The 12,599-nt window shown below is 51.5% G+C and overlaps 1 protein-coding gene across 1 annotated transcript in view; it reads left to right on the top strand.

The window, feature by feature from the left end:
• Window positions 1-12,599, top strand: part of ZC3H4 (zinc finger CCCH-type containing 4) — a 41,626-nt gene that overhangs the window by 16,289 nt on the left and 12,738 nt on the right. Inside the window, 8 exon segments of the mRNA XM_032326399.1 lie at window positions 24-134; window positions 3,528-3,750; window positions 5,280-5,431; window positions 6,089-6,185; window positions 6,293-6,432; window positions 6,975-7,082; window positions 8,456-8,567; window positions 9,142-9,251. Of these exon segments, the coding sequence (XP_032182290.1) occupies window positions 24-134; window positions 3,528-3,750; window positions 5,280-5,431; window positions 6,089-6,185; window positions 6,293-6,432; window positions 6,975-7,082; window positions 8,456-8,567; window positions 9,142-9,251 (1,053 nt within the window).

The following is a 12,599-nucleotide window of genomic DNA, read 5'->3' as shown; positions in this document are numbered from 1 at the left end:
GCTCACTTCCCCTGTCACCGCAGCGCCACGCTTCTTCCAGCGATGACTTCTCGGACTTCTCAGATGACTCGGATTTCAGTCCTAGCGAGAAGGGACACCGCAAGTACCGAGAGTACAGCCCCCCGTACGCGCCGGTGAGTAACTGCTGCTCGGGGGCCCCGCGGAGCTGGGAGTGGAGGCAGGCCTGTGTTTGCCGAGCATTTGCTGTGTGCCGAGCACTCTTGCACGGCACTTTATATGGATTTTAAGCCTGCGAGATGAGATCCTGTTTTTATCCCCACTGTACAGGTGAGGAAACAGAGCTAGGAAACCAGCCAGGTCCCAGCCCTATAGCTCAGGAGCAGGGGTTTGAGCCCAGGCAGTGGCCGATTTCCATTGGCCACGCTCTTAAGACCCTTCCTCTCATGACCGGGGCGGGACTGAGGATGTCCCCGTCCCAAGAAACCTGCTGGTTTATCCCTGGTACGGCTGTCTGCCCCTATTCAGAAATGACCTTTCCTGGAAAATCAGGTAGAGAATGAAATGGTTTTACAGGAGTAAATGATCTCAAATGCTGCGGAGGCAGAAGTCAGACGTTTATGCTGTCGTAACCCTGAACTTAGACACACGGTTGAAGTATTTGGTTTGTGGGCTGTTTGCCCCCACGCCAGCAAAATCTCTGAGAAGAGAAATCAACATAGTTTTTCAAGTTTTCATGAAAAATGCTTTTAAAGCTAGTAGCTCTAGGGACGCCTGGGTGGCTCAGTTGGTTGGACGACTGCCTTCGGCTCAGGTCATGATCCCGGAGTCCCGGGATCGAGTCCCACATCAGGCTCCCAGCTCCATGGGGAGTCTGCTTCGCTCTCTGACCTTCTCGCTCATGCTCTCTCTCACTGTTTCTCTCTCAAATAAATAAATAAAATCTTTAAAAATAAATAAATAAATAAATAAAGCTAGTAGCTCTAAAAGATACCCTAAGTATCCCATTGTCCATCCTAACAGGTGATTACTGTACAGTGCTGTCGTTGACCTTGATCTGCTAACAGGGACTCAGACATTAAACCTGACCAAGACAAGGAATGCAGGGCACAGCACAGCTTTGATTGATAACTAGGGGCTGAGGCGTTTTTTGTTTGTTTGTTTGTTTTTAATTTTATTTATTTATTTGACATAGCGAGAGAGATCACAAGTAGGCAGAGAGGCAGGCAGAGAGAGAGGGGGACACAGGCTCCCTGCCGAGCAGAGAGCCCGATGCGGGTCTCAATCCCAGGACCTGACCTGAGCTGAAGGCAGAGGCTTTAACCCACTGAGCCACCCAGGCACCCCTGAGGCGTGTTTTTTTTGTTTTTTTTTTTTTAAGATTTTAAGTCCCCTCTATATCCATTGTGGGGCTTGATCTCATAACCCCGAGATCAAAAGTGTCATGTGCTGCCGACTGGGCCGGCTAGGCACCCTGGGGTTGAGGTGTTTTTAAGGTCTGCTAATGTAGTCACCAGTGTCTGCATATCTATGTTTTGTATTTTCTCGTTTTCTTCGTAATGAGTGTGGAGTTTTAGAAATGAATCCTTTTTTTTTTTTTTTTTTTTTAAGAATAGTTTTGTTTCTTTTTTTCCAACTTAAATTGAGAGAGAGTCCCTCATTCAGACTCCCTGTGGAGCTCAGTGGGGTCTTGATCCCACAACCCTGAGACGATGACCTGAACTGAAAGCAAGGGTCTGGTGCTTAACCTACTGAGCCACCCACGCACCTGAAGAGCAGTTTCAGGTTTCTAGAACCCTGAGCGGATAGTGCCCTACCCACCCCAGCTGATTTCTGCTCTTTTAGTGTGGTACCTTTGTTGTAATTGCTGAGACAGTTGCCACGTGTTGTTAGGAATCAGAGCCTGCGGCTTACATTAAGGTTTCCTCTCTGTGTTTTGCAGTTCTTCAGTTTTTTTGTGTTTTTTTGTTTTTTTTTAAAGATTTTATTTATTTGACAGACAGAGATCACAAGTAGGTAGAGAGGCAGGCAGAGAGAGAGAGGAGAAAGCAGGCTCCCCGCTGAGCAGAGAGCCCGATGCGGGGCTAGATCCCAGGACCCTGAGATCATGACCCGAGCCAAAGGCAGAGGCTCAACCCACTGAGCCACCCAGGTGCCCCAGTTCTTCAGTTTTTGACAAAGGCTTGACATTATGCATTTGTCATAGATCATCATATAAGAGTTTCAATTCTCTAAAAATCCCCTGTGCTTTATCTTCCCTCTCCTCCCCGAGCCTCTAAGCAACCAGCAACCTTTTTCTGTCTCTGTGGTTTTGCTTTTTCCAGAATGTTAGATAGCCAGACTTGTCACAGCATTTAATTTCTTCAGACCAGTTTCTCTTACTTACCAGTATGGGTTCATGGTTTGCCCAGGTCTTTTCATAGCCCCATGGCTCATGGGCTTGTTTCTTTTAACTGCTGAATAATCCTCCACTGTGGACGGACCACAGCTGGTTTTATCCATTTACCTACTGAAGGTGGTCTTGGTGCCTTCCCTTTGTGTGTGTGTGTCTGTGTGTGTGTCTGCATGTGTGTCTGCGTATCTAACTTCATCCGTATCGCTTGGCACTAGCACAGTTTGGAAAGCATCATTCAGAATGGCTTTCTAGTTTGGGTGCCAAGTAGGTCATTACTTGAATTCTAAGGCCCCAAGAAAAAAAATTTTTTTTTAAAGATTTTATTTATTTATTTGACACACAGAGATCACAGGTAGGCAGAGAGGCAGAGAGAGAGAGAGAGAGAGGAGGAAGCAGGCAGAGAGCCCGATGCGGGGCTGGATCCCAGGACCCTGTGATCATGACCTGAGCCGAAGGCAGAGGCTTTAACCCACTGAGCCACCCAGGTGCCCCTGCCCCAAGAAAATTTTGACCAAGAAGCACCCCTCTTGGAGGGCCTGGCTTCCTCAGTTGGTGGATCATGCAACTTTTTTTTTTTTTTTTTTTTTAATTTTATTTATTTATCAGAGAGAGCGAGCTCAAGCATGAGGAGGGAGGGGGCAGAGGGAGAAGGAGAAGCAGGTTCCCTGTTGGGCAGGGAACGGGTGCGGGGCTGCGTCCTCGGACCCTGAGATCACGACCTGAGCCAAAGGCAGACACTTAACTGACTGAGCCACCCAGGCACCCTGGAGCATGGAACTCTTGATCTCAGGATTAAGTTCGAGCCCCATGTTGGGTGTAGAGATTACTTTAAAAGAAAAAAAAAGACGCCCCTGTTGCCTACTAGGCCTCCTCCCCAAATAAGATTGCTTTATATCCTTAGGAAATACCCCCTTCTCTTCCCTTGCCAGTTCTTATCGTGGGGTCTATGCATGTCTATTTTCTTACAAGCCATGGCCTTTTCTGAAGCACAGAAACATGTGGGTCCAATGCCCAGCTCTCACTCAGATGGGACCTAGTACCCCACAAGTGGCTGGGAGCCAGGTCTTGCCCGTGGCAGGAACACCCAGACAGATGGGTCAGTTTAGGGGACAGCGGGGACCTTGGCAGTTTGGACTCAGGGCCCTGGGGCCGGCTCACCCCCTCTCCCCGTCAGTCCCACCAGCAGTACCCCCCGTCGCACAGCACGTCCCTGCCCAAGAAGGCCTACTCCAAGCTGGACAGCAAAGGTTACGGCCTGTACGAGGACTACGAGAACGAGCAGTACGGGGAGTACGAGGGCGACGAGGAGGAGGACCTGGGCAAGGAGGACTATGACGACTTCACCAAAGAACTGAACCAATACCGGCGCTCCAAGGAGGGCAGCAGCCGGGGCCGAGGTGAGGCCCTGTGGCCATTGCGGGGCGTGGGAGCAGATGGGGTGGGGGTGCTGGGGCGATGCATTGTGGAGCAGGTTGGACCCGTTCGGCCAGGCCTGGCGTGTGGGAGGAGAGACAGGCGTCTTTCAGTGCTGAGAAGATAACTGACAGCTGGCTGCCCCAGCCTCCTCCCCCAGCTTCCCAACTCCTTTCGCACTGCTAGGTGGAATTGCCACACCTCTGAACCTTGAACCTGTGGCAGTTAGGAGGATGGCGGGGGAGGGCCTCTTAGAACCATCTCCTGCCCTCAAGGTTTTGCAACCCACGAGGGAGGAGGGCTCACAGGATCTTCTAGCTCAGCGGTTCTTAGCCCTGCCTAAGGTCCCGCTCATTGTCGAGTAGCTGTTCATTTAATCTTTCTTGGGCAGTCTTTCCTGGACACCTCCCTGGACAAGCCCTGTTCTTTGGGGAGATTCTAGACCAGAGTTCAATAGAAAACTTAATGGAAGTCTCCACATAATTTAGAATTTTCTAGTAGTTAAGTTAAACATGTAAAAAGGGGAAAAAAATTGAAAAAGTAAAAGGAAACGTTAATTTTAACAGTATATTTTATATGTCTAATACATTCAAAATCTTATTTTAACGCATTATCCAAACAGATGTGTTATTTCATATTTTCTCACTCTTTGTTGTCTTTTTTGTTGTTATTGCAAAGAGGTGGTTTTATTAAAGGACGGGGCCAGGACCTGTGGGCAGAAAGAGCTGCCTCTTTTTTTCTTTTCGCTTTTTTAAAGATTTTATTTATTTGACAGAAAAAAGAGAGAGAGAGAAAGCGCGCACGCTTAAGAGGAGGGAGAAGCAGGCTTCCCACTGAACAGGGAGCCTGATATAGAGCTGGATCCCAGGACCCTGGGATCATGACCTGAGCTGAAGGCAGATGCTTAACTGATGATGGAGCCACCCAGGCTCCCTCTCTTTTTCTTGTTCTTTTTTTTTAAGATTTTATTTATTTATTTGATAGATCACAAGGAGACAGAGAGGCGGGCCGAGAGAGGAAGGAAAGCAGGCTCCTCGCTGAGCAGAGAGCCCGACGCGGGGCTTGATCCCGGGATCCTGGGATCATGACCTGAGCTGAAGGCAGAGGCTTTAACCCACTGAGCCACCCAGGCGCCCCCTCTCTTTTTCTTTTTCAACAAAGTGCTGTAGATCCAATGTGTGGTCCCCCCTTACAGCATGTCTTAGTCTGGTTATGTTTCAGGGGCTCCGTAGCCACGTGTGGCTTGGGCCACAGTACTGGACAGTGAGTGCAGCTCTCAGTGGACAGGTGCCCCTGTGACAGTATGGCAGGCGCGCACCCAGGATGCTGAGGCCTGAGGCCCCCCACTGAGGGCATGTGGGAAAGTCAGGGGGGCGATGGGACCAGCTGCCTTGAGCTGCTAGGAAGACTCGAGGAGGAGATGACTGACCTCGGTCAGAAAACGGGCTGACTTCTCTCTTGCTGGCGGCATCTGCTCCCACTCGGGGCGCTCACCGACTGAATCCCCCCGCAGGCAGCCGAGGCCGTGGCAGGGGGTACCGGGGTCGAGGCAGCCGCGGAGGGTCTCGAGGCCGAGGCATGGGCAGAGGCAGCCGCGGAAGGGGCAGAGGCTCCGTGGGAGACCACCCGGAGGACGAAGAAGATTTCTATGAAGAGGAGATGGAAGTAAGCTGTCCTCCAGCCCCCGGGGGAAGGTGGGAGGGCTGGTGGGGAGAGCCTGTAAGACTGTGACTGTGGCAAAAGGAGAGTGTTTCACGCCAGGGTTGTGTGTTTCGACGTTTGTTTCTTATTTTGGATAAAGGAAATCATACGGTTCCAAATTGAGAAGGTACCAAAGCTATGAAGACATCTCCCATTCCCAGAAACAAGTTTCCCGAGTGTCTTCTAGAAAAGTTTTAGGCCTTTGCAGTCGGGTGCTTGCTTATGCACGCCCCCCACATACACATGCGCACGCGTACAGCTTCCACTTTCATCGTCTGTCCCCGCCTGAGACCTTTCCGTGCCAGTCCCCAGTGAGCCTGCCCTTTGTTACAGCCGCACAGCTGTCCCTTGTGTAGGAGGCCCCCTGGTGGGTTTGCCCCAGGATCTGAGAGTCCTTAGGAGTGAAGACCGCCCTGGAGAGCATTAGAACCCCCCACCCCGCTGTGGCTGTGGCCCATGAAGCGGGGGTAGAGGCAGGCGGCCCCGGGTCGCTCACCTGCCCATCTGAGTCTCCTGTTGACCTGCATGAACCAAAAGGCGTGTGTGGGCAGAGAGTACAGTTAGGGACAGGGCTAATTGGTCCCCGCATGACATTTGCCTTCTCTCCTTCCGGGAATCCAGTATGCAGAAAGTGAGGAGCCGATGGGAGAGGAGGACTATGACGAGTACTCCAAGGAGCTGAACCAGTACCGCCGGTCCAAGGATGGCCGAGGACGAGGTGGGCAGGGGCCCAGGTGGCGCTGACCCAAGGGGCACCTTCCGGCGGCTGCTGGATTTGGGTCCTGGAGAGAAGCAGTCGGTGAATGCCATCTCTGTCCTCTGCAGGCTTAAGTCGAGGCCGTGGCCGGGGTTCCCGAGGTCGAGGGAAAGGGATGGGCCGGGGTCGTGGTCGAGGTGGCAGCCGAGGAGGAATGAACAAGGGCGGAATGAACGATGACGACGATTTCTATGACGAGGACATGGGCGTGAGTTGACCCTTCACCCGGATCTAGTGTGTTTAGCCAAAGCCCCTTCTTGGATTTTTTTTTTTTTTTTTTGGTCTCTGATGAGTCGGCCTCTGAGGCCGATCCTGTCCTGCTTCCAACAACTGTTCCCCGCGGACTGATGAGTGCTATTCATCTCACGGGGGGCAGGGGGCCACATTGCTGGTGACCCGTCCGGCGAGCCTGGTGGTTTTACAGGAAGGTGCGCACACTGCCTCTGGGGGGACTTCGTTCCCGCAGGGGTGAGTGGTGTTGTACCAGGTGCGAGAGCTTTTCCCGTCTGAGTGCCGGTGCTCCATGCCACGGGCTCAGACCCCGCTCCGCCTTGGTGTTGGACGTGACCTGCTGGTCACTGCTCCTCTTCCGTGAAGACGCTTCTGTCGAGGGAGTGCTCGTCCCTGCTGGCCAGCTTCTCTTCCTGTCAGTCCCTCAGACCCCGTCTCTCCCAGTCTGCGTCGCCGTCCCCCACCCCCCAACCCCTCCTTCTCAGCCTCCTTTACGCTCACACTCTGTGTCCCTAACAGGATGGTGGCGGGAGCTACCGGAGAAGTGACCATGACAAGCCTCACCAGCAGTCTGACAAGAAAGGCAAAGTCATCTGCAAATACTTCGTGGAGGGGCGGTGTACGTGGGTAAGGGGCCAGTTAAAGTACCTGTGTGCTGGGGCAGGGCAGCAGCCCCATAGAGGATGCTCACGCCTCTGGGAATGTTTTCCAGGCCACCATAACGGGAGGCAGCAGTCGGGTAAGGGTGGAAGTGACGGACTAGTGAGACTCCGTTCTCTGGATAGTATTTTGATGTTTTTGTTTCTGGTTGGTTTGGGAGGTCAGAATTTTAAGCCAGTCCAAATGGCCTCAAATGTATTAAGGTTGATACTGATACCAAAGACAAAATCTATCTTGGTTAATTACTGAACTTTAACGTCAGAAAGGGAATTATTAAGATAGAAGAGGAAGTGGGGGAATCAGGCCAGCCTTGAGTTTCACAGCAGAGTTCAGCACTAGCAGCTGGGCCGTTGACCAGAGTTCTGAGGCTGTAACTGGGTATGAGTTCAGCCAGCCAGCTTTTTGTTCACGGATGATGGTGATGGGCAGATCCGGGCACACACATGCCCATGGACCACTGCACCCAGGTGTAGGCCATAGAAAAAATTACACATTTGAGACAAATGTATGTGTCTATAAGATGCTCCTCGTTATGGTCTCAGTTCGTGTTCTAGAAGCTTGCTGTAGATCTGCAGAAAGACGAGTAGCTACTCTGGGGAGTAAGGGGAATCCACTATACAGAATGGTTTCCGTATTTTGCCGCCCGGGTGTGTGTCCTGAGTGTGTCTGACTGTGCATGATGGCAGACTGAGCTCCACTAGTGTAAACACTCAGACGTTATCCCGCTGAAGGAGGTTGGTGCCCTGGTCACTGGCACTCTGGGGGGCTTCATACTTTAAGAGTGTCCGCCATCTTTGAGCATGTGGCTTTTGTCCTCATGGTTCCACAGTGGCTGCTGTGCCTCTGGCTGTCCCATCCGAGGGCTAAGAGGAAAGATGGCTAGAGGGATTTATTTTAATTGAGGCAGCATTTTCCTCCCTTGGGGATTTTGGCCTGCATTTCATTGGCCAGGACTTCCAGGGAGGCTGGGGGATGTACCTTTTTGGCTGGATACATTCTTCCCCAACAAAATGAAGGTCGCGTTAGGAAGGAAGAAGCGTGGTGCTGGATACTGGCTGCCACGCAGCAAATCAGGAAAAGTAGTGAATAGGTGCGAAGAGGGAGAAGGGGGAGAATAAGAAAGAAGTGCTAAGGGGTAGTGGAGTGGAGCCCGGAGGAATGGGGTCGTGGGCACAAGAGAAGGGAGCATACGCCGCGTCAGAACTTTCCAGTTGGTGGGAAGCCATGTCAGTGAGCCCTGCCCTTTCCTGTGTGGGGATTCGTGTCGTTGGTCCCTCCCAGGCTGCAGGTGGGCTTTGGCAAGGGCTATCGTACTTACCTTTCCCTTTCTTCTCTTCCAGGGAGATCACTGTAATTTCAGCCACGACATCGAGCTACCAAAGAAGCGAGAACTGTGCAAGTTTTACATCACCGGGTTCTGTGCCAGGGCTGAGAACTGCCCCTACATGCACGATATCCTTTGGTACTCACCTCTCACGGGATGCAGGGCTCATACCTCTTCCCTCCTCGCTGCTGATGGCAGCTCACCTTCGCCGCGCGTGCCGGCTCCTTGTGCCAGCGCCGGGCCAAGCTTCCGGTGTGTCTCGGTCTCATTGAACTTCCACATCTGTCTTGTGGCGGAGCCGCTGTCCACGTCCTGCAGATGAGGAAGCGGATACACACACATTTCCTGGTTTCTGTACACAGACTCTCAAGACTGGCCATACTCTTGTCTGTTATCTTCCGGAGGTTTTTCCAATAGGCTGTGCCAGTTTGGGCAAATCATTGACCTTCATTATTCCTGCCCAGTGAGGATCTGTAGACAACAAGCCCCAAGGCTGGTGTGGTGGGGCGGATAGCTCTCCGGAGCAGGAGTCTCGAGAACCAGGATCTCAACTCCAGTCTGCTGCCAACCTGCTGTGCAACCCCGAGATGGTCACTTTAACTCTCTGGGTTTCCTTTCTTCATCTCCAAAACAAAGGGGGTTGGATTCCGCCCTCGGGTGGGTTCCGGGAGCCAGTGCTTTTTGCCTTAACACGCTGTGAACGTGATTTTCCCTGTAAGTTGTACCACACGACTGGGAACTGCATTAATGGTGATGACTGCATGTTCTCCCATGACCCCCTGACGGAGGAGACCAGAGAGCTCTTGGACAAGGTAATGTCAGAGGTTGGCAGGGAGCCTAGGGCCATGTAGCTGCCTCCAAGGGAGCCAGGGGGGCGCACCTGCCACTGACCTGACCGGCCTGCCTCTCTGTCCCCCTGGCTTCTGTGCCGCGACCAGATGCCCCACCTGCCTTGATTGGGAGCTAGGCTGTTTACGGAGGGTTCGGGGCTGCATTTTTTTCTGTGGGGAGAATTGAGGTCCTCGCGCACGTGTCTTCACTCCAGCCAGGGCAGTTTGCTGGGTGGGGGGATGGGGGAGTGGGGTTCTACATAAAAGGAGTGTTGCCTGCAGACATGGACTGTAAGTTATCTTTTAGAGAGCCCTTGATGCCCAGGAAGGTGGGTTGTATTTTGATGGAAATGTCTAATGTTTCCTCCCGGTGCTTAAGGATTCTATTTCAGGGAGATTAGAGGTTCTCAGGAGGGAGAGGCCTCTGTGGTCTGGTGTGAGGCCTTCCTCCCCAGTCAGCTGGAAACCCCTCCTGGTATTGGTGGTTCTCCCTGAAGAGTCGTGCGGTCTCCAGGGGCCCCAAGTTCTTGTCCTTGGGTTCCTAATGTACACGCAGGGAGAGAAAGAGAACATGGGTCCTTCCAGATGAAGGCTTTCTGCCTTCCAGTGCACAGAAGATTTGAGGGGATTGCCTGGGCTTTTGAGAATGACAAGGATGGAGGCTTTGAGGGGCACGCGAGGCAGTCCATCGGTGACTGTCCTGTTTCAGTGGTGGCTGGGGCGGCCCGGGGTTCAGGGAGAAGCCTTGGAGAGGCAGAGCAAAAGAAGGCACACTGCTCACGGGCAGTGCAGTGGGAAAAATTCTCCTCTTACCAGGCCCTCTGGAGAGCTTGGTACCCTAGGAATGGGGTTTCTATCCAGTAGATCTTAGGAGCCTGCTGATCTGACAGGGTAAGGAGTGGGGAAGGTCATGGTTTCCCTTCTCACGTGGAGAGCCTAACAGTCACTGGCTCAGCACTGCCCCCTGCTGGACGTTCAGAGTTGGTGCTCCAAGCCAGTGCTGTCCAAGTAGGAACTCGACCACAACCAAGCCATGTGATTTAAGCTTCATTAAAGTAGGGAGAAACCAGCGAAGTTGAATTCAGGCAAGGTATCTTATCTCTGTGTTCAAAGTATTGTTTCAGCAAGTAATAATGAAAAGTTAGTAAAACATTTTGTATTATTATTATTACTATTATTTTTGCTACCATGTTTTTGGAATTTGGTGCTTATTTTCTACTTAGAGCCCATGTCGGTTTGGACTGGCTATGTTTCGAGTGTCAGTAGCCACACGTGGCCAGTGACCACCACTTTGACAGTCCCTAGCTGCCCTCAGAAAAAACCCAAAGAAAGCCAGGATCGCACATTTCAGCTTCCAATTACAAACCTTTTGGAAGCATCAGTATCCTCCCCGATCTAAAAGTACGTCTCAATAGGTGAAAAAGCATTGAACCTGAAAAAAACCATACCAGAACTGCATCTCAGGGGTCAGAAAGTGAGACGGAGGGCACATTCTGAGAAGGACCTAGGTTCACCCCAATGAAGGCATTCGGTCAGCCCTCGTGCTGCAGCTCGTCAGCCAGGGCTGGGGTCTAGGGCTCCAGGGTGGCCCCTGGGTGCAGGCTGTGGTGCCCCTCGCACCTGGGCCTCGGCCACCCTCTCCCGGAAAGTCTGTGTTCTTCTTCCTTCCTGCCTTTCTTCAACTCTATTTTCCCACTTCGCAGAGACATTTCTGTCTGTGCAGACACATGGGTTTCCAGCCGTCCATTCCAGGTTTGGAAACGTGCTTGCTTCCCCACCCGGAGTCCTCTGTTAGCAATATTTTGCCTCATTTGCTTTGTCACTTGATTCCATTTTATTTTATATACGCCTGTGCATCTTTTTTTTCCCTTGAACCTTGAGAGTAAGTTGTACACATTTTGGTTCTTTACTCTTTTTTTTTTTTTTAAGATTTTATTTATTCATGAGAAACAGAGATAGAGGCAGAGGAAGAAGCAGGCTTCCTTGGAAGCCCGATGTAGGACTTGATCTCAGAACCCTGGGATCCTGACCTGAGCCAAAGCCAGACGCTTAACCCCTGAGCCACCCAGATGCTCTTTGGTTCTTTACTCTTAAATCTTTCCTTCTGCTTCACTTTTTTATAGTTTGGTTTGTCAGGGTATGGTTTGTACCTGGTAAAATTCCCCATTTAGTGTGAAGGTCTGTGAGTTCTGACAAACACAGCCACCCTGGCATCTAGAGAGAGGAAATTCACGCCATCACCCCCCAAAACTCTGTGCCCCTATAGAGCATCCCCATTCTCCAGCCTCTGGTAACCACTAACCCATTTTATGTCCCTATAATTTGCATTTTTAAGAATGTTCTTTGAGTGGGGCACCTGAGTGGCTCAGTGGGTGAAGCCTCTGCCTTTGGCTCAGGTCATGATCCCAGGGTCCTGGGATCGAGCCCCGAATCGGGCTCTCTGCTCAGCGGGGAGCCTGCTTCCCCCTCTCTCTCTGCCTGCCTCTCCATCTACTTGTGATCTCTATCTATCAAATAAATAAATAAAATCTTTAAAAAAAATGTTCTGCGAGTAGGTTTATATATGTAGCTTTTAAAAACACATGTGTGTGTAATCTTCTGAATCTGGTTTCACTTGCCGTAATGCGTGTGGAATTCACATTGTTGAGAATAGTTCATAGCTGTTTGTTGCTGAGTAGTACTCTATCATATGGATGATCTAAGATTTTGTTTTGTTTTGTTTTTGAAGACTTAATTTATTTGAGAGAGAGAGAGTATGAGCAGGGGGAGGGGCAGAGGGAGAAGCAGGCTCCCCGCTGAGCAGTGAGCCGCTTGTGGGGCTCGATCCCCGGACCCTGGGATCATGACCTGAGCCGAAAGCTGACGCTTACCCGACTGAGCTGCCCGGGGCCACCGGATGATCTAAGTTTGTCTGGTTACTAGTGGAGCAGATTTGTCAGGTTTCCAGTTTAGGGCAGAAACTTGGGATTTTTAGCCAACTAATATGAGAGGATTACTTTGGCCTGATGAGCCTTGGCTCATGCGTGCCTTTGCGTGTCTGCAGGCATGACTGTCCTTTTCTGCTGAGAGGTTGCTGTTGACTTTTAGAAAGTTTTGGCATCAGTCAGGATCCTTCCTGGTGGAGGTGGGCCCTGGTTGTCTCGTCTGGTGAGAGGGTCCTGGGTACCCCTCTCTTCCTGGAGGAGAGGCCTGGAAACAGATGCACAGGAGGTCTGGAACAGACGTGCCTCTCTTTGCGTCTCTGGGCAAGGGCTGCGCAGACAGTTTGGGTTCAGCTTTTCTGGCGGGAATGTTGTTTTAATATGTTTCACGTGTCACTGTCTTGGCCTC

This window comes from Mustela erminea, chromosome 19 (assembly GCF_009829155.1).
Source record: "Mustela erminea isolate mMusErm1 chromosome 19, mMusErm1.Pri, whole genome shotgun sequence".
Classification (NCBI taxonomy): Eukaryota; Metazoa; Chordata; class Mammalia; order Carnivora; family Mustelidae; genus Mustela; species Mustela erminea.
This window is presented reverse-complemented; position numbering and strand designations above follow the sequence as displayed.